The sequence below is a fragment of the Saccopteryx leptura genome, chromosome 6, assembly GCF_036850995.1.
Source record: "Saccopteryx leptura isolate mSacLep1 chromosome 6, mSacLep1_pri_phased_curated, whole genome shotgun sequence".
Classification (NCBI taxonomy): domain Eukaryota; kingdom Metazoa; phylum Chordata; class Mammalia; order Chiroptera; family Emballonuridae; genus Saccopteryx; species Saccopteryx leptura.
The window spans coordinates 144,774,630-144,794,188 of NC_089508.1; the positions used below are offsets into that span (position 1 = coordinate 144,774,630).

Here is a 19,559-nt window from a genome sequence, read left to right on the forward strand (position 1 = left end):
TCTTTTTAAAACATGTAGAAGGAAAGACCAAAAGGGTGCTTAATGAAATATATTTTGGTATAAACATAATCAATGAAAGTTTTGGTCTGTGTACATTTCAAAGTCAAAAACAAAAGGTCTTGAGCCTGACCAGGCAGCGGCACAGTAGACAGAGCATCGGACTGGGATGCAAAGGACCCACATTCAAAACCCCGAGGTCTCTGGCTTGAGTGTGGGATCATAGACATGACCCCATAGTCACTGGCTTGAGCCCAAAGGTTGAGGCTTGAAGACCAAGGTCACTGGCTTGAGCAAGGGGTCACTGACTCTGCTGTAGCCCCCAGTCAAGGTACATATGAGAAAGCAATCAATGAACAAGCAATCAACGAACAACTAAGATGCTGCAATGAAGAACTGATGCTTTTCATCTCCCTTCCTTTCCTGTCTGTCCCTCTCTTTGACTCTGTCAAAAAAAAAAAACTCTTGAATTACTGGTTTTTTAATACAGGCAAGTAAATGATCTTTCTGATACTAAAAAAGGTAAAAATATATAAACTAAACAATAATGTTCTAATAGTAATTAAAATACAGTAATGTATTAATGAAACAATTCTCAGCCACCAGTGTCATTGCCTCAATTCACACTTTGGAGTCAAATTACCCTAGTTCAGAATTACCTCTTCTTTCAACTGCTCTTCTGATTTACCGACCCAGGCCACTTCCGGGTGTGTGTAAATCACGGAGGGCACACAATTGTAGTCTATGTGCACAGCTCCACCAGCCATTCCTTCAACACAGATAATGCCTTCATCCTCTGCTTTGTGAGCCAGCATTGGGCCAGCCACCACATCGCCAATAGCGTAGATACTGCAACAGAGGTCAAAGGCACCAGTGAACTGAAATCACAGGTTCTTTCAGTTATGCCATGGTCACAAAATTAAGTTTCTAGTTATTAAGTCACAAAAAAAATGATTAAATACAGCTCTTTAAACATCTGAGTTTGGGTCCTAATCTTGAGTAATAAAAAAATTATTTTTCTTTCACATATAACTTTACTATTTTTCCCAAAAGTCAATGCATTTTTTTAAGCATGGCAGAAGTATTATTTTCAAAGTAAAGTTTCCCATAAACTTCAAAATTATTGAAAATGCAGCTAATTATGCAACTTACTTTGGAATTTTAGTTTGAAATCTGGTATTGACTGGAATTCTACCTCTAGGATCTAGATCGATGCCAAGCTCTTCTAGTCCCAAATTCTGCGTAAAAGGTCGTCGGCCAATGCAAACCAAGAGTACATCACAGGTGATCACTTCAGCTTTACCGCCAGAAGAAGCTTCAATACTAGACAGTGACCAGTGTGACAACTGTTAAACATACATCCACACCAATAGCTTGGAAATTTATAACCAGACGTTTCTCAGTATTGATGACACTTCTAATAGTGTAAGTTTATTTTATTTTAAATAAAATCATAATGGTCAGACACTAAAAAACAATGTACTTGTTCTCTTGAGGTCTATCATTAAATTAGGGAGTACAGCACAGGTTAAGAACACAGGATTTAGAGTAAGAAAGATCCAAGTACAAGTAGTGACCGTCACTCACTAGCTGTGTCATTAGGTAAGTTACTTACTTCATTAAGTTATAAAAGGGTTTATTAAAAGAGGGCCAGGCACACGGCAATCTAATTAATAATACTGATTTCTCCATATATGTGTCTAAAAATATTGATTTCATTTTACAGAATGTTGGGAGTTTAAAGTTTCCTGGATGTATACCATGAAAAAGTACATTACAATGAGAATACTGAATTTTTCTAGCTTCAACTTAATTATGAATTTCAATAGACTGATTTGATAAGCAATACTGAGTTTTACTAAGCAATAAAATGGTCTTAAATTATAAAATCTGAAAACTATAAAATACTTCTGAAAAACTGAATGTTTTCCTTAAAGAATAAGACAAGGATATCCTATCAAAATCAAATACAGCATACTTACGAAACATCAATTTTTCCATCTGACTTCTTGGTAGCACCTGTAACTTTCGTATTCAATTTAAATTTAAATCCTTGTTTTTGAAGGATGCGCTGAAAGCTTTTAGATATCTCCATATCAATCCCAACTCCACCAACATGACCCAAAAACTCAACTGCTGTCACATCTGCACCAAGTCTCTGCCAAACTGAACCCTGAAAATAAGTTAAAAAAAACATAAAAATAAAAATAAAGGTTTCTATAGCAAATATTTACTGATTATCTTAAATAATTTATTGCTAAATATTTTCTTTTATTAATATGTCCCTATTAAGAGGCTCTGAGGTTTAAAATTAACACTGTGAGAATTACTTCTAACTTCATAAATTTACTCACTGTAGTTATTCAACATTTATTAAGCACTAATAAGTGAGGCACCATTTTAGGCGCTAGTCATATGTGCCCCAGGAACCCTATATCCCAGTAGAGGAGACCACCAAGTAAGTCAAATTCATGAGGAGGATAGTAAAGTGCTATGAAAACAATAAGGCAGAAGTAAAACCAGGACTACTGAAAGGAAAGGAAAGGAACTGCAGGTTTCAACAGCACGACTGGGGGAAGACTTTGTTGGGAGGGACATTTACACAAAGAATGAATCACACAGGTAACTGGTCCAGGAAGAGAGGAGCAAGTAGAAAGCAGGGTCCTGAGGGGCAGGACGTAGCCTCTTACTACTACTAATTACTAATGTTTGCAAAATATTAAACTGGCTTATTTTCTCAGCAGAGAAATGTTTACATTTTCATTCAAATTATAATTAAACTGAACGTTGGCTCTTTAACATTTTGATAGTTATAATTTCTGAAATACTTCTATGTACACAGGCAAAAAGACATAAGCAACAAGCACATACAAAAATTAACTCAAAATGGATCATAAACCTAAATGTAAAACAGAACTATAAATTTCAAAGAGAATCTGTGACCTTGAGTGACAAAGATTTCTTAGCTGCAATACCAAATGTACAATCCATAAAAGGAAAAAATATACATAAATTAAACCTCATCAAAATTAAACTCTTCAAAAGACAGTATTAAGAACACAAAAAGAAAAAAAGAACACAAAAAGAAGCCAGTGACGTCTGCATCAGAGTTAGAAGTACCCTTTCTAGTTCCCCTTAAAGTTACAAACTTAGAGAACTGTAATTCAACAAACGATTCCCTGCTCAACACACAAACACATCTGAGAGATCCAAGCATCAAGACATCGGCCAAGTGGATATATCAGAACGAGCATGGAGAACAGGAGGTGGAAGAACAGAGACAGGTCACAGATGCAGTCTAGCACTTGCCACAGTCCCAGCTGGTGTAGTAGTGGGCAAGGAATCAGGCTGCAGTCCTGACATGGCAATCCAGAGGGGCAGAAGTACCATTCTAGCCTGAGTAGCCAGCACACAAAGCAGTTAAACCCAGTGACAAGAGTGGAGATGCAGCACTGTAGTTTGGCAGCATGGACTAGTAGCCACCATTACTATCAAGGAAAAGCTATAAACTCACAAGCCCTCTGTCCCCTCTCCTACCCACCACGGTAGAACCTAGAAAGTCAGCAGAGATGCCTCAGACAGCACAGCTTGGCTGGCAGCTTCTGGTTACAAGGAGCCAGCACTGGGAAACTTGCAGGCCCAAGCCCCATCACCAGCCATATCCAACCACAAGGGATGGTACCTTAAGACTGAGGTGACCCTGACACACAGAGGACACCCACCTGCACAGCTAATACAAGGCATTTTTCTAGACTGAGGCCATATCAACCCACAGAGATCTTACATGAGACAGTAACACAGAGAAGAAAAAATTAAAAATTGCACTGTAGCACCATCTACTGGAAAGCAAGACAGACCTCTCCTTAACCTGCTAAACTGATAAGAGAACAGAACAGTACCTAAGAAAGAAAAGTTCACTACCTCAAATGACCAGATGGAGCAACAAGCCATTAAGTACCATATATAACATAACAGGGTAGCTCAGGATAAAAAAGAAAAGCCTCCAGAAACCAAACTCAAAGACATGGGAGACTGATTTAAATGAATGAGAATTCAAGATTAGAGTTAAGAAAAAAACTCAAGACACACATAAAAAAGCACAGCAAAGAACTTCAATGAGCTCAGGAATAAAATCAATAGGAAAAACAGTACTTAAGACATTGAAATTATAAAAAAGAACAAAACAAACTCTGGAGTGAAAGAGCTCAATAACTGAGATGAAGACCATGGAAGAGGGACCGCGAGCTGGAAGACAGAAACCTACGACTCAGGTGGAAGAAGAGAGAGAAGTCAAAGTTAAAAAAAAAATGAAAGAACAATATGAGAATTATCTGACTCCAGCAGAAAGCTCAACATAAGATTAATGGGGCCTGACCAGGCGGTGGCGCAGTGGATAGAGCGTCGGACTGGGATGCGGAAGGACCCAGGTTCCAGACCCCGAGGTCGCGCGCGGGCTCATCTGGCTTGAGCAAAGAGCTCGGCAGCTTGGACCCAAGGTCGCTGGCTCCAGCAGGGGGTTACTCGGTCTGCTGAAGGCCCGCGGTCAAGGCACATGTGAGAAAGCAATCAATGAACAACTAAGAAGTCGCAACGAGAAACTGATGATTGATGCTTCTCATCTCTCTCTGTTCCTGTCTGTCTGTCCCTGTCTATCTCTGCCTCTGTAAAAAAATAAAAATAAATAAATAAATAAATAAATAAATAAAAATAAAAAAATAACTTAAAAAAAAAAAAAAAGATTAATGGGTATATCAGGCCCTGGCCGTTTAGCTCAGCAGTAGAGTGTTGGCCTGACGTGTGAAGTCCCGGGTTCGATTACCAGTCAGGGCACACAGGAGAAGTGCCCATCTGCTTCTCCATCCCTCCCCCTCACTTCTGTCTCTCTCTTCCTCTCCTGCAGCCAAGGCTCAATTATAGTAAGTTGGCCCTGGGAGCTGAGGATGGCTCCATGGCCATTGCCTCAGGTGCTAAAAAAAAAAAATGGCTCCGGCTGCAATGGAACAGGGGCCCCAGATGGGCAGAGCATCACCCCCTAGTGGGCTTGCCATGTAGATCCTGGTAGAGGCACATGTGGGAGTCTGTCTCTGCCTCTTCTCTCACTAAAAGAAAATTTAAAAAATTAAAAAAATAATAAAAAGATTAATGGGAATACCAGAAGGAGAAGGAAACAGAGAGCCTATGTAAACAAATAATAGATGAGAACTTCCCAAAGCTATGGTAAGAGCTGGACCCTCAAATTCAACAAGTTAACAGAACACCTAATTGTCTCAATGCAAAAAGACCTTCTCCAAGACACATAAAAACTGTCAAAAGTCAATGACAATTCTCAAGGCAGCCAGGGGAAAAAGGACTGCAACCTACAAAGGAAACTGCATTAGATTATTACAGATTTTTCAACAGAAATCTTAGAAGCCAGGAGAGAATAGCATGAAATATCTAAAATATTGAAGACAGAAACCACTAACTAAGAATAATATATGCAGCAAAGTTACCCTTTAGATATGGAGGAGAAACAGAGGCTATCCCAGACCAACAAAAGCTGAAAGAATTACCACCACAAGACCTCCATTATAAGAAATGTTAAAGGAGCTTTTCTATCTGAAACAAAAAAAAGTACACAAAACTTTGAGTTAGATGCCAGAGAGAAACAGAAAATTGCAACTCTATTTCAGAAAAGAGTATTAAACACCTAATTATAAGATAAAGATTAGGCCCTGGCCGGTTGGCTCAGCGGTAGAGCGTCGGCCTGGCGTGCGGGGGACCTGGGTTCGATTCCCAGCCAGGGCACACAGGAGAAGCACCCATTTGCTTCTCCACCCCCCCCCCCTCCTTCCTCTCTGTGTCTCTCTTCCCCTCCCGCAGCCAAGGCTCCATTGGAGCAAAGATGGCCCGGGCGCTGGGGATGGCTCCTTGGCCTCTACCCCAGGCGCTAGAGTGGCTCTGGTCATAGCAGAGCGACGCCCCGGAGGGGCAGAGCATCGCCCCCTGGTGGGCAGAGCATCCGCCCCTGGTGGGCGTGCCGGGTGGATCCCAGTCAGGCGCATGCGGGAGTCTGTCTGACTGTCTCTCCCCGTTTCCAGCTTCAGAAAAATACAAAAAAAAAAAAAAAAAAAAAAGATTAAAGGGGGGAAAATTTTTTTAAAGCTATAAAACTTCCGCAATTTGGAAACAAATGTACAACATAAGAAGGGATAACCTGTGAGAAACACATACGGGAGGGTCCTGAAAGGACTGAGCTTGTACAGAGATGAAAGGACTACTGTATTTGTATTTATGACACACTTTTTTACATAACTTAATGGTAATCTGGAGTTGAGATAACATAGAAAAAGAGGAAATGGGAAAAAAAAGTAATCACAGAAGATCAACAAACTAAAATTGACAGAAACACAAAAGAAAAGAAACGGAGATACAGATCAACCAGAAAATAAGATAAAAGGACTGTAATAAGTTCCCTTATATCAATAATCCCCCTCAATGGAAGTGTACTGAACTCACCAATCAAAAGGCACAGAGTAGCGCAGGTGATAGAGTGGTGAGCACAGCTGCCTTCCAAAAGACATAGCAGTGGAATGGATTAAAAAACAAGACTCAATCACATATTGCCTTCAGGAGGCCCAGCTCAGCTGCGAAGAAAAACAGGCTCACGAAGTGGAAGATGAAACTCCAAGCAAATGGCATCCAGAAAAAAGCAGGTGTAACAATACTTTTATCAGACAACAGGATTCAAGATAGAAAAGGTAATGAGACAGAAATGGACATTTATAAAGATAAAGGGAACAATCTGTCAAGAAGATATAACACCTATCAGTATATATGCACTCAACCGGGGAGCACCAAAATATAGAGAACAATTACTAACAGATCTGAAGTGAAAAACTGGCAAAAATACAATTAGACTTGTGGGCCTGAATACCCCACTGACAATAATGGAGGGATCACCTAAACAGAAAGTCGATAAGGAAGTATTGGCCAAAAGTGACACTAGGCCAAATGGGCATAATCAATATTTATAGAACTTTATCCAAGTGCACATGAAACATTCTCAAGAATAGACCATAAGTTGAGGCAAAAAACTAATCTCAATAAATTTAAGAAGTCTAAAGTCATACCAAGTATATTTTCCAACCACATTATGAAACTAGAAATTAACTACAAGAAGAAAGCTGAGAAAACTCCAATATGTGGATGGTAACATGCTACCGAACAACTAATTGGTCAAAGAAGAAATAAGAAAAAAAGAGATCAACAGATACAGAGACAAATGAAAATGACAATATACAAAATTTGAGAGACGCAGGAAAAGCAAAACTCAGGGGGAAGTAAACAGCATTACAGGCTTACCTCAAGAAACAAGAAAAATCTCAAACAATCTGACATGCTTAAAGAACAAGAAAAAGAACAACAAATGGACCCCAAGGTCAGAAGAAAATTAAAATTAGAGCAAAAATAAATGAAACAGAGAACAAAAGGCAACAGAAAATGTTAATGAAACAAAAAGTTAGTTCTTTGAAAAGAAATAAAATCGACAAACTTCTGGCTAGACTCACTAAAGAAAAAAGGAAAAAGACTCAAAATCAGAAATAAAAGAGGAGTTACAATGAGCACTACAGAAATATAAAGAATTATACAAGATTACTACAAGAGACTATATGCCACAAAATTCGATAACCTAGAAGAAATGGACAAACCCTTAGAAATATATAACCTTTCTAGACTGAGCCATGAATAACTGGAAAACCTAAATAGGTCAAGCACTAATAATGAAATTGAAACAGCAATCAAAAACCTTCCCAAAAAGCACAAGTCCAGGAATAGATGGCTTCACTGGTGAATTCTACCAATCATTCAGACTCAATACCTATCCTATTCCAAAATGTTTCTTTTCTCTCTCTCTCTCTTTTTTTTTTTTTGTTTACAGAGACAGAGAGAGAAAGAGAGTCAGAGAGGGATAGACAGGGACAGACAGACAGGAACGGAGAGATGAGAAGCATCAATCATTAGTTTTTCGTTGCGCATTGCGACACCTTGGTTGTTCATTGATTGCTTTCTCATATGTGCCTTGACCACGGGCCTTCAGCAGACCCAGTAACCTCTTGCTGGAGCCAGCGACCTTGGGTCCAAGCTGGTGAGCTTTTGCTCAAACCAGATGAGCCTGCGCTCAAGCTGGCGACCTCAGGGTCTCGAACCTGGGTCCTCCGCATCCCAGTCCGATGCTCTATCCATTGCGCCACCGCCCGGTTAGGCTTTTCTCTTTTCCTTTTCTTTTCTTTTTTTTTGAGAGAAGCAGAGAGAGAGAGAGAGAGAGAGAGAGGAACATCAAGAACATCAAGCTGCTCCTGTATATGCCCTAACCAGGGAATTGAATTGGCAACCTCTGCACCAGGACAGTGCTCCAACCAACCAGCCAAGGTTTTTATTTATTGATTACTTTTTAGAGAGACAGAGAGGAAGGCAGTGAGAGGGGTGGGAGAAGGGAAGCATTCATCTGTTGTTCCACTCAGTCGTGCATGCACTGGTGGCTTCCCATGTGTGCTGACCAGGAATCCCACTCTTAAGCTACTGAGCGAACAAGCCAGTGCCAAACTTCTAAGAAATTTAAAAATGAATACTTCCTAACTCATTTTAGGATGCCAACATTATTACCCTGATGTCAAAACCAGTCAAGAACAACACAAAAAAAGTCAATATAGCTCTCATCAACATAGATGCAATAATCTTAAACAAAATATTAGTAAATTGAAAAAAATACATCTATTTATGATTAAAACACTCAGTAATATAAGTACAGAAGAAAAGTACTTCAATATAATAAAGACATATATGACAAACCCTCAGTTAATATTCTCAATGGTAAATCTGGAAACCTTTACTTTAAAACCAGAAACAAGACAAGAATGCCTACTCTCATCACTGTTTTTCAACACAGTACTGGAAGTCAAGAAATAAAAGATATCCAAATTGGGAAAGAAGTAAAACTGTCACTATTTGCAAACATACTTTTATATATAGAAAACCCTAAGGACTCCACCAAAAGACTATTAGGTACAATAAACAAATACCGTATTTCCCGATGTATAAGATGTACCTTAATTTGGGGGCCTGAAATATGAAAAAAAAAGTATTATATAAAGTTACTGAACTCAAGTTTTACTCATCATAAAATTCATAGAACTCCCTGTCACTGTCAAAACTCCCATCCATTAGCTTGTATTCATCTGTGTCTGATGATGACTCAACTATCTTCATATCCTCAGTTCCATCTATGGCATTTGAAATGCCACACTTCTTAAATGACTTGACAATGATCTCAATCTTGATATTATCCCAGGATCTTTTCACCCAGGTACAAACTTCTCCTATAGTTGGTTTCTTCACTCTTCCTGCTGGTGTCAAATTGTCCCCAGAAGACTTCATCCATTGGTTCCATTCGTCTCTCATGGCAGCTTCGAAGGGTCTGTTAATGCTGACATCAAGTGGTTGGAGCTGGGATATCAAGCCTCCAAGTATGACAGCAAGTTTTGTTTTTGCTCTGCAGCAATCTTCTTTGTGCTTTTGTTATGTGTGCCCTGAACTGATCAAGCACCAATTGGGCAGGTTTGTGTAAGAGCCCACCTGGTCTTCTCCAAACTTTCTCAAACCAGATCTTCATCCCATCCTGATTCATCCAACCCTTGTCATGCACGTGGACAATCACTCCTCAAGGAATATCTTCTTTTGGCATTGTTTTGCATTTGAAAATCAGCATAGGAGGCAGCTTGGTTCCGTCAGCACAACATGCTAGAACAGTGGTTGGCAAACTCATTAGTTAACAGAGCCAAATATCAACAGTACAACGATTGAAATTTCTTTTGAGCCAAATTTTTTGAACTTAAACTGTATAGGTAGGTAGATTCCTATCGTGGTAGCGCCCACACGTGGTATTTTGTGGAAGAGCCACACTACTCAAGGGGCCAAAGAGCCGCATGTGGCTCACAAGCTGCGGTTTGCTGACCACTGAGCTAGAACTGAATAATGGCTCTTTTCATGTCCACTTGTCTTCAGAGTTAGTTTTCACTTCCTTCGTATCAACAAGCCTGTTACTTGGGACATCAAATTGAAGGGGGACTTCATCCACCTTTGCAATCTGTCCCAACTCAAACTGATGGGTCTTCCAATATTGAATGACAAAATGATGAAATTTAAGGACCTGCTCATAGCTTTCAGGCAGCTTTCGGGCAAGTCGGGTGTGTGTACATATGTTCAGTCCATTCCGTTTCATGAACCTGAAGCAGTAATTGTGTCCTCCTTAGAAATCAGTAACTTCCTTTTCATCAGCAATTCTTCTTGCCTCATGCTGAACCATCTTTGTGGACACAGGATTTCTAATTGCCCTTTGATCTTCAAGAGGGAATCTTCAATTCCCTCTCTAAATCAGGCCATTTTGCTGACTTCTCATGGGCTTCTGCCGTGGCATTTTTTTTTTTTAATTCTCTTTCTTTTTGTACTTTTCTGAAGCTGTAAATAGGGAGGCAGTCAGACAGACTCCCGCATACGCCCGACCGGGATCCACCCGGCACACCCACCAGGGGGCGATGCTCTGCCCATCCAGGGCGTCGCTCTGTCGGGACCAGAGCCACTCTAGCGCTTGGGGCAGAGGCCAAGGAGCCATCCCCAGCACCCGGGCCATCTTTTGCTCCAATGGAGCCTCACCTGCGGGAGGGGAAGAGAGAGACAGAGAGGACGGAGAGGGGGAGGGGTGGAGAAGCAGATGGGCGCCTCTCCTGTGTGCCCTGGCCGGGAATCGAACCTGGGACTCCTGCACGCCAGGCCAACGCTCTACCACTGAGCCAACCGGCCAGGGCCCTGCCATGGCATTTTCAATAGGGTTTCTTCTTTCCGTAGTCATTCTCAGATTGATTTTTCAGTTGGAGGAAGACCAAACTTACATTCAACAGTACGATTTCCATTCATTTTTGCAAACTGGATCACTTTTAACTTGAATTCAGCACTGGACAAAAATCTTTTCTGAGCCATTTCTGGGCAGAATATGGCAAAACGTAACCTACCGTACTATACCGGATAACAAGTGCAAAACAATGAGTGCAAAGTCAACAGTGCAAAAAAGTGGGAAACACAAGTAAAAAAACCCTACAATCACTGTATAAAATGCACCCAGATTTTAGACTCCAAATTTTTTGAAAAGGGGTGTGTCTTATACATGGGAAATGTGTGTGTGTGTGTGTGTGTGTGTGTGTGTGTGTGTGTGTGTATATATATATTTTTTTTTTCCAGAGACAAAGAGTCAGAGAGAGGGATAGATAGGGACAGACAGATAGGAAGGGAAAGAGATGAGAAGCATCAATCATCAGTTTTTCACTGTGGCACTTAAGTTGTTCATTGATTGCTTTCTCCTTTGTGCCTTGACCATGGGGCTCCAGCAGACCGAGTAACCCCTTGCTCAAGCCAGCGACCTTGGGTCTAAGCTGATAAGCTTTGCTCAAACCAGATGAGCCCACGCTCAAGCTGGAGACCTCGGGGTCTCAAACCTGGGTCCTCCGCATCCCAATCCAACGCTCTAACCACTGCACCACCGCCTGGTCAGGTAGAAATATGGTATATTTAAAGTGTCAGGATACAAAATCAATATACAAAAATCAGTCACACATACTAATAATGAAATTTCAGAAAAAGAAAAGAATCTCATTTATAATTGCAACAAAAAGGATAAAATACCTTAGAATAAACTTAATATTAACGAAGTGAAGGACCTGTACACTGAAAACTGTAAGACACTGTTCAAAGATACAAAGAAATGGAAAGCTATTCCATGCTCATAGATTGGAAGAATTAACGCTGTTAAAAAAGGCTGTATTATCTAATGCAATATACAGATTTACTGCAATCCCCATCAAAATCTCAATGGCATTTTTCACAGAAATAGAACAAAATATCCTCAAAGTCATACTGAACCACGAAAGACCCGAAATAGACAAAGGAATCCTGAGAAAAACAGAAAAAAGCTGGAGGTATCACATTCCCAGATTTCAAAATACACTACAATTAAAACAGTATGGTACAGCAGAAAAACAGACACTAAAACCAATAAAAGAGAAATAAAAGCCCAGAAATAAACCCACACATATAAATAAGAGTAATTAATTTTCAAGGGGAGGATGAGATAAAAATGACAAAGGAGGTCAAATATATGGTGACAGAAGGAGACAAAACTTTGGCAGGAAAGCACACAGTGCCATATACAGATGTTGATTATAAAGTAGAACACCTGAAATATACATAGTATTATTAACCAATGTTACCCTAATAAATATAGAATAAAGGGAAACACACAAAAACGAAAGCCACAAATGGGGAAAAATTATTTATAAAACATCTGTGTGATAAAGGATTTATATCCAAATTTAAAGTCTCAAAACTCCAAAACAAAATAAAACTAATAAAAAAAACCCCTCAAAATATTTACTCAGGCACTTCACAGAAGAAGATACAATAAAGATGGCAAAATAAGTACATAAAAAAAATGCTCAACATTACAAGTTACTAGAAAAATGCACATTAAAACCACATGGACCACAAGTTCTAGTTAACATGCTTCCCAAATGTATGAATTACACAAAAAAAGAAAAAGCAGTTAAGTGCAGAATGACAGAATCAAGCTATTGTATAGAAAAATAGAGTGGAACAATGGGTACAAGTGAAGATTAAATCAAATTGAGATCTTAGTTTCAAAGTCCTTTATTTAGGTTTAAAAAAATCAAAATTCCTCAAAAGAATGTAAGGTTTTCATCTGACAAGCTCACTGTGTGCTTAGAAAAATAATAGAAAAAGAAACTGAGCTTAAAGAATAACATTAAAAGAAGTATCAAAAGATGTCTTCTCCAAAATCCAGATTATGCTTAATTTTAAACAGCATTTATGGTTACCAGGAGGAGAGGGTTTTAGCGAGGGGTATGAGAAGAGAGCAGTAAAGAGGAACAAATATAAGGTGATAAAAATGATTTGACTTTGGGGGACGGGTACACAACATATCAATAGTTCAAATACTATAGAAATGTTAACCTGAAACCTACGTACACTTATTGATCAATGTCACCTCATTAAATTTAATTTTCTGAATAAAATTATTAAGAATATAATAGTAATAAAAAATAAATGCCATTTACAAGTGATCCTGACAGACTAGGCGCTGGCCAAGTGGCTCAGTGGATAAAGTGTCAACCCGCACGCCAGAGGTTGTAGACTCGACCCCCAATCAGGTTACGTACAAAAGCATTATCAATTAGTTCACAACTAAATGGAACTGAGTGGAACAATGAGTTGGTACACACACATCTTTCTCTCCCTCTCTCCCCGCCCCCTTCTACTCTCCCTCTCCAATCAATGGAAAAATTAAAAAAGAAAAAAAGATGACAAAATAATGGATCTAATATCTACAGGACCTAATAAGAAGCACTAAGAAAAGGAATGGAGATTCAAATACGAATAAAACTCAGTCCCTACCTTCCGAGAATGTATGTTTCTGTAGGAAAGAGACATAAACAAATAAATGCAACATATTGTTATTAGATGGTAAAAAGATATAGACACATTACACTACAGACTCAAAGAAAGGAAGACTTAAGCTTTCTTAAAAGAAAGAAGTCTTCACCAAAAAGGTAACTTCTGACTACTGGAAGTTATATCAACAAGTGTTTTTCAAGTATTAACAAAAAAAGCTAATACATGAGTACTTATACATATATCAGCCACTATGCTAGATGCTAAAAACACAGTAAATAAACCACCGTGATCTCTGCCCTAATGGAGTTTATGATTTAATGAAAGAGAGAACAGTGAAGTAGTAGTAACAAGACAGTGAACCAGTGCTCTAAAAAGAGGTACAGGGTGTTATGGAACACTCGGCAGGACTAAGGACGTCAAGGGAAGTCAGGGAAAGGCTCATTAGAGTGTGGACGCTAGAGGGAAGAACTGTTCCAAACAGTAGGAAGGCCCACAGATAAAAGGAAACACAGCTTGTTCAGGAAGTCATTATTTCAATACACCTAGAACACAGTCTGAAAAGGAGAGGACAAGCAATGAGGCAGGAGAGCTGAGCCAGTGCAACATATGCTGACCTTTTAACAACATTAAAGAGTTTGGATTTACCCTAAGAGCTATAGTGAGTCACTGGAGGGTTTTTAGCAGGAAAGACATGATTATATTTATGTTATAGAATGATTAGCCACTATGGGGGATAAAGATTAGAAAAAGATGAAAGAAGCCAGAAAGACCTAAGGCAAGACATGATGCTTGCCTGAATGAGGACCTAAGTGGGCACAGGAACAGAAGAGGATATATTTATTCATGAGATCGCTGTTGGGTAGTATTACATGGGGAGCCAGTGAGTGGAGCATGAATGCATGGGAGAAGCATGTATAACTCCCAAACTTCTTGCTTAGGCCTTTAGATTGATGGCAGGACTACTCATTGATACAGAAAATGTTAGAAAAAAACAGGTTTTATTTTGCTTGCTTTGGGTGGCAGGAGGAGGAAGGGAAGGAAAAGGTTAAGTTACATATTTACTGAAATAAGGACCTGAAGGACCTACCAGTAGAGATGCTGGTAGACATTCAGACATAAAGTTTAGAGGCAAGCTGAAAGAATTAGGTTCCAAATATTTATAGGTCCTTAGGTAACTAAGATAGGCATGAAGAGAATATTCTGTGGAAAGACAAAAAGGGTCTAAGATGGAACCCTGAGACAGAATCTAGAGTAAAACAAACAATTCAGGGGAAGGCTGAGAAAGGGAAACCCATATAGAAAATACAGACATCAGCACAAAGGGTGGACAGAAAGCCAACAGAGCATGAAATTAGAGAAGCTAGGGAAAGTTTCAAAGTCAAGAAAATAATCCACTGGACTAAGTAATGAATCCATTCATGTCCTGTCAAGAGCAATTTGATGGCAGAAGAAGCCGTGGACTGAGGAGTGGGAAGTTGGTGAAATAGTGTGGACAACTCTTTCAAAGAAGTTTGGTTGTGAAAAGGTGAGAGAGAAATTAGTAACTGAAGGAGGACATGGGATCAATAAAAGGCTTATGTATGTGTGCACAGCCTGTGTCTACAAGTGCAAATGCATCTGAGCAAGTGGGAATGGCACATGGGTGCCCAGAGAGGCATGTTCAAATGAAACTGAGAAAAAAACAAAAGTAGGCGAAGAGTATGAAGACTAAAAAAATGCAAAAATAAAAACCACAAACCCAAGATCTTGAGAAGGCAGATGATGCAATACTAAGCAGAGGTGAAGGGCTCCATCTCAGGGAAAACAGTATTTCCACAGTTGCTAAAGAAGATGAGATCAAGACTGGGTGTAACAACAGGTAAAAACATTTTCAAATCTGGGCATCAAATCAAGGGAGTTCCAATCTGATGGTTTCTTCTATGTGCCATTTAGAAGACAAGGTCATCTGCAGGCTGGGGAAGACGGTGTACTGGCAGAGGTTTGAAACAAGTGGGCATTGAAGACACCAGAAGAGTGTACTAAAGTGATGGACTATAAAATCCAAGCTGAGCTGGACAGCCGTCAAGACAGAAAAGAGAAGACAGCAAAAATGAAGAGGGATCTATAGACCAGACAAACAGATAACCTTAAAGAGCCTGTTTACTAGAAATAACTGGTGAGAGAGAACAAGAGGTTATGGTTAGCGAATAAAATGTCTAAATTCGTGATTTTACAAGTAGAGCAATTCTTGGTGATTACAAGGTAAAATGATCCTGAGAAAGGCTATTTCCCAGAGAAGAGGACACGGGAAATACAGAAAAATTGCCAGGTAGACAAAAAGGGAGAACAAGGCAGGCAGAGGCATAAAACAACATGGTACTCAGAGAATTGTGAATAGTCTGACCGTTCTAAATACATCAGTTAAGAGAAACTGAAATGAGGCTGGAAAGGAAGGGAAGAGGCTGGTCATCAGAGTCATGGTCTTGATCCGAAATGCAATTTGCTCAGAATGAAAGCTGCCTTCTGAAAGGCTGATGAGCCCGAAAGACTGTCAAGATTTTTTTTTTTTTTTTTGTATTTTTCCGAAGTTAGAAGCTGGGAGGCAGTCAGACAGACTCCCGCATGCGCCCAACAGGGATCCACCCGGCAAGCCCACCAGGGGGCGATGCTCTGCCCATCTGGGGAGTTGCTCAGCTGCAGCTAGAGCTATTCTAGCACCTGAGGCAGAGGCCATGGAGCCATCCTCAGCACCCGGGCCAACTTTGCTCCAACGGAGCCTTGGCTGCGGGAGGGGAAGAGAGGGACAGAGAGGAAGGAGAAGGGGAGGGGTGGGAAAGCAGATGGACGCTTCTCCTCTGTGCTCTGACTGGGAATCGAACTCAGGACTTCCACACGCCAGGTCGACCTCTACCACTGAGTCAACTGGCCAAGGTAAGATTTTTTAAAAATCAGTTGAGTTCTAGGGAACAGAAAAGGTGGAAGATACAGGGAAACACATTTCAAAATAAAAGAGAATGTTCTAATGACTAATGACATAAGTTGTCTTGAAAAAGCTTGACCCTGGCTGGTTGGCACAGCAGATCACTGGCCTGGTGTGTGGAGGTCCCAGGTTCGATTCCTGGTCAGGGCACACAGAAGTAACCATCTGCTTCTCCACCCCCACTCCCACCCCACCACAGCCATGGCTCGAATGATTCTAGCAATTTGGCCCCAGGTGTTAAGGATAGCTCTGTGGCCTCACCTCAGGTGATGAAATAGTTCTGTTCCCAGCAACAGAGCAGCGGCTTCAGATGGGCAGAGCACTGCCCCCTAGTAGGCTTGCCGGGTAGATCCTGGTCAGGGCGCATGCAAGAGTCTGTCTGTTTCCCTGCCTCTCACTTAATAATAAAAAAAAAATTTAATAAATAAAAAAAGAGCCTGACCAGGCAGTGGCACAGTGGATAGAGCATCGGACTGGGAGCAGAGGACCCAGGTTTAAGACCCCAAGGTTTCCAGCTTGAGTGTGGGCTCATCTGGTTTGAGCAAGGCTCACTAGCTTGAGCCCAAGGTTGCTGGCTCGAGCAAGGGGTCACTCGGTCTGCTGTAGTCCCCCTGTCAAGGCACATATGAGAAATCAATCAATGAACAACTAAGGTGCCTCAACAAAGAACTGATGCTTCTTATCTCTCTCCCTTCCAGTCTGTCCCTATCTGTCCCTGTCTCTGACTCTGTCACAAAAACAAAACGAAAATAAATAAATAAATAAGAAAACTCCTAACTAGTAGAAGTATTTGCAACATTACTGAAAGAATCAAATAGGGGACCATTACGTCGCTTCTAACCCAACCCCATGGAGATAATAAAGAGACAGAGAAGACATCACTTACCAATTCTACACCTATTACTCCTGCACCAATGACAACCATCGTTTCTGGAACTTTTTTTAACGATAAAGCACCTGTAGATGACACTATGGTATCTTCATCAATCTATTTAAAAAAGGATACAAAATTATTTGGGAAAACCTAATTATTTATAAACTGTAATCTCAGTATAATCACTAAAAACATGAAGTCGTTTATTTTTTTCAAGGTATCTGTGACTTCTATCCATACACTCAATTAAAAATGAAAACACTTAAAATTTTATCACTTCTCATATCTAAATAAAATGGTCAATTTTTAACTGTATATTGTATTTATTGTATTCAAATACACACACACATATATATTTTTTTTTTACAGAGACAGAGAAAGAGAGTCAGAGAGAGGGATAGACAGGGACAGACAGACAGGAACAGAGAGATGAGAAGCATCAATCATTAGTTTTTCATTGCGTATTGCGACACCTTAGTTGTTCATTGATTGCTTCTCATATGTGCCTTGACCACGGACCTTCAGCAGACCAAGTAACCCCTTGCTGGAGCCAGCGACCTTGGGTCCAAGCTGGTGAGCTTTTGCTCAAACCAGATGAGCCTGCACTCAAGCTGGCAACCTCAGGGTCTCGAAACTGGATCCTCGGCATCCCAGTCCGACGCTCTATCCACTGCACCACTGCCTGGTCAGGCTGTATTCAAATATATCTTAACATAAACTGTTCTATTTCTGGCCAAACTCACTATGGAATAATGACAGGCAACTTCCCAAAACTGAATTACTGCCAACATACAGTATTTCAGTATAAGAAATCTCTCAAAGTTCTTAACCCTTTGAATAGTACGAATGTTCATGTATGTCCTCATGCCTCCGACCATCCAGAATAAGATTGATTTATTTTAAAAATGTGTAAGGGAACATTAAAAAAGGAAAATGTATGTTCTTCTTGTTTCCATAAATTAGTCATCAAACAAACATGATTTTAAGTTAATAAAACTGGAACTGGAACTAATTTCATTTTTTTAAAAACAACTCACTCCCAGGGGTCAGCGAGCATGAAAAAAACTCACTACTCAAAGGGTTAAGTAGCACAAATTCAGTAGTTTATAAAATGTACTTTTGAAGGAAGGTTTTGACAATTTAAAAAGCATAAATACCGTGATTCCAGGAAAAGGAGTAACTTCTGAACCTGTAGCTATAAGAATGTTCTTTGTATCAATAACTTGAGTACTCCCATCAGCTTTCATAACAGTGACCTGATTTTTGCCAGTTATTTTTCCATATCCATTTACATGAACAACCTTTATAAAACATGTAAATTCACAAAGGTTAGAATAAATGTTTGATAAACAAACATGATTAACAGCAAAAAACTGCTCTAATAATATACCCAATACAAAATGGTTCCTTACTTAGCACTGTAATGCTATACACAGAGCAGCAAAAAAATTGTTATATATGCTGGGAAATCTACTTTGGGCTGGAATAATGTTTTCAATTAAATAACTATCCCCTAGCAGCCAAGTTTTAGCAGCATCATTCTATCAGCACACAGCAATGTTTATATGTATATAAAATAAAGCAAAACTGTGAACATTAAGCACTGACCTTGTTCTGTTTGAATAAGTGGGCGATCCCACCTGTTAGAGCCTTCACAGCAGTGCTCTTCTGCTCCATCATCTTCTCTAAATTCAAGCGGACTTCAGACACTGTAAGTTGTTAAATAAATCTTTAGTACTTAGCTAAATTCTTGAAGCAATGTATAATTTTTTCACTAATCATGGTCTGGAAAGTTTCAGCCTAATGCTTACAGAACAGTATATAAGACAGTACTAACATTTTTAATTTTAATAACAGATATAATAATCCTACCTGACAAAAGGCCAATGGCATCATATCACAGTAATATAACCTATCAAACACTATAAAAAATCCACCTTAGGGAAATATGCAGTCCCAAATAAAACATGATTTCCCAGTGTGAGAACATAGTCTCCAAACACCTTACTATGATCATAAGTCTGGAAGAGACTTAAGTAGAAATGGCAAAGTACATCAGAAATGTTAAATAAAAGGAAATGCTAAATTTCATAAAACAAAAACTAATATGAGAAAAAAAACATGAGAAAACTCCAAATATAGAAGCTTAATATAAGAGTTTAATCACTCATTTAACTCAGAAGACCTCTGAGAAAACACTGTAAGAGGATAAAAAGAAGCTCAACTCAT

The 19,559-nt window shown here is 39.6% G+C and overlaps 1 protein-coding gene across 1 annotated transcript in view; it reads right to left on the reverse strand.

Moving 5' to 3' along the window:
- DLD (dihydrolipoamide dehydrogenase) overlaps positions 1-19,559 on the reverse strand; it is a 31,920-nt gene that overhangs the window by 2,054 nt on the left and 10,307 nt on the right. The window contains exons 6-11 of the mRNA XM_066341375.1: positions 18,939-19,039; positions 18,488-18,631; positions 17,343-17,444; positions 1,980-2,170; positions 1,150-1,320; positions 657-846 (exon numbers count right to left, since the gene is read on the reverse strand). Coding sequence (XP_066197472.1) covers positions 657-846; positions 1,150-1,320; positions 1,980-2,170; positions 17,343-17,444; positions 18,488-18,631; positions 18,939-19,039 — 899 coding nt within the window. The remainder of the gene's footprint in view (positions 1-656; positions 847-1,149; positions 1,321-1,979; positions 2,171-17,342; positions 17,445-18,487; positions 18,632-18,938; positions 19,040-19,559) is intronic.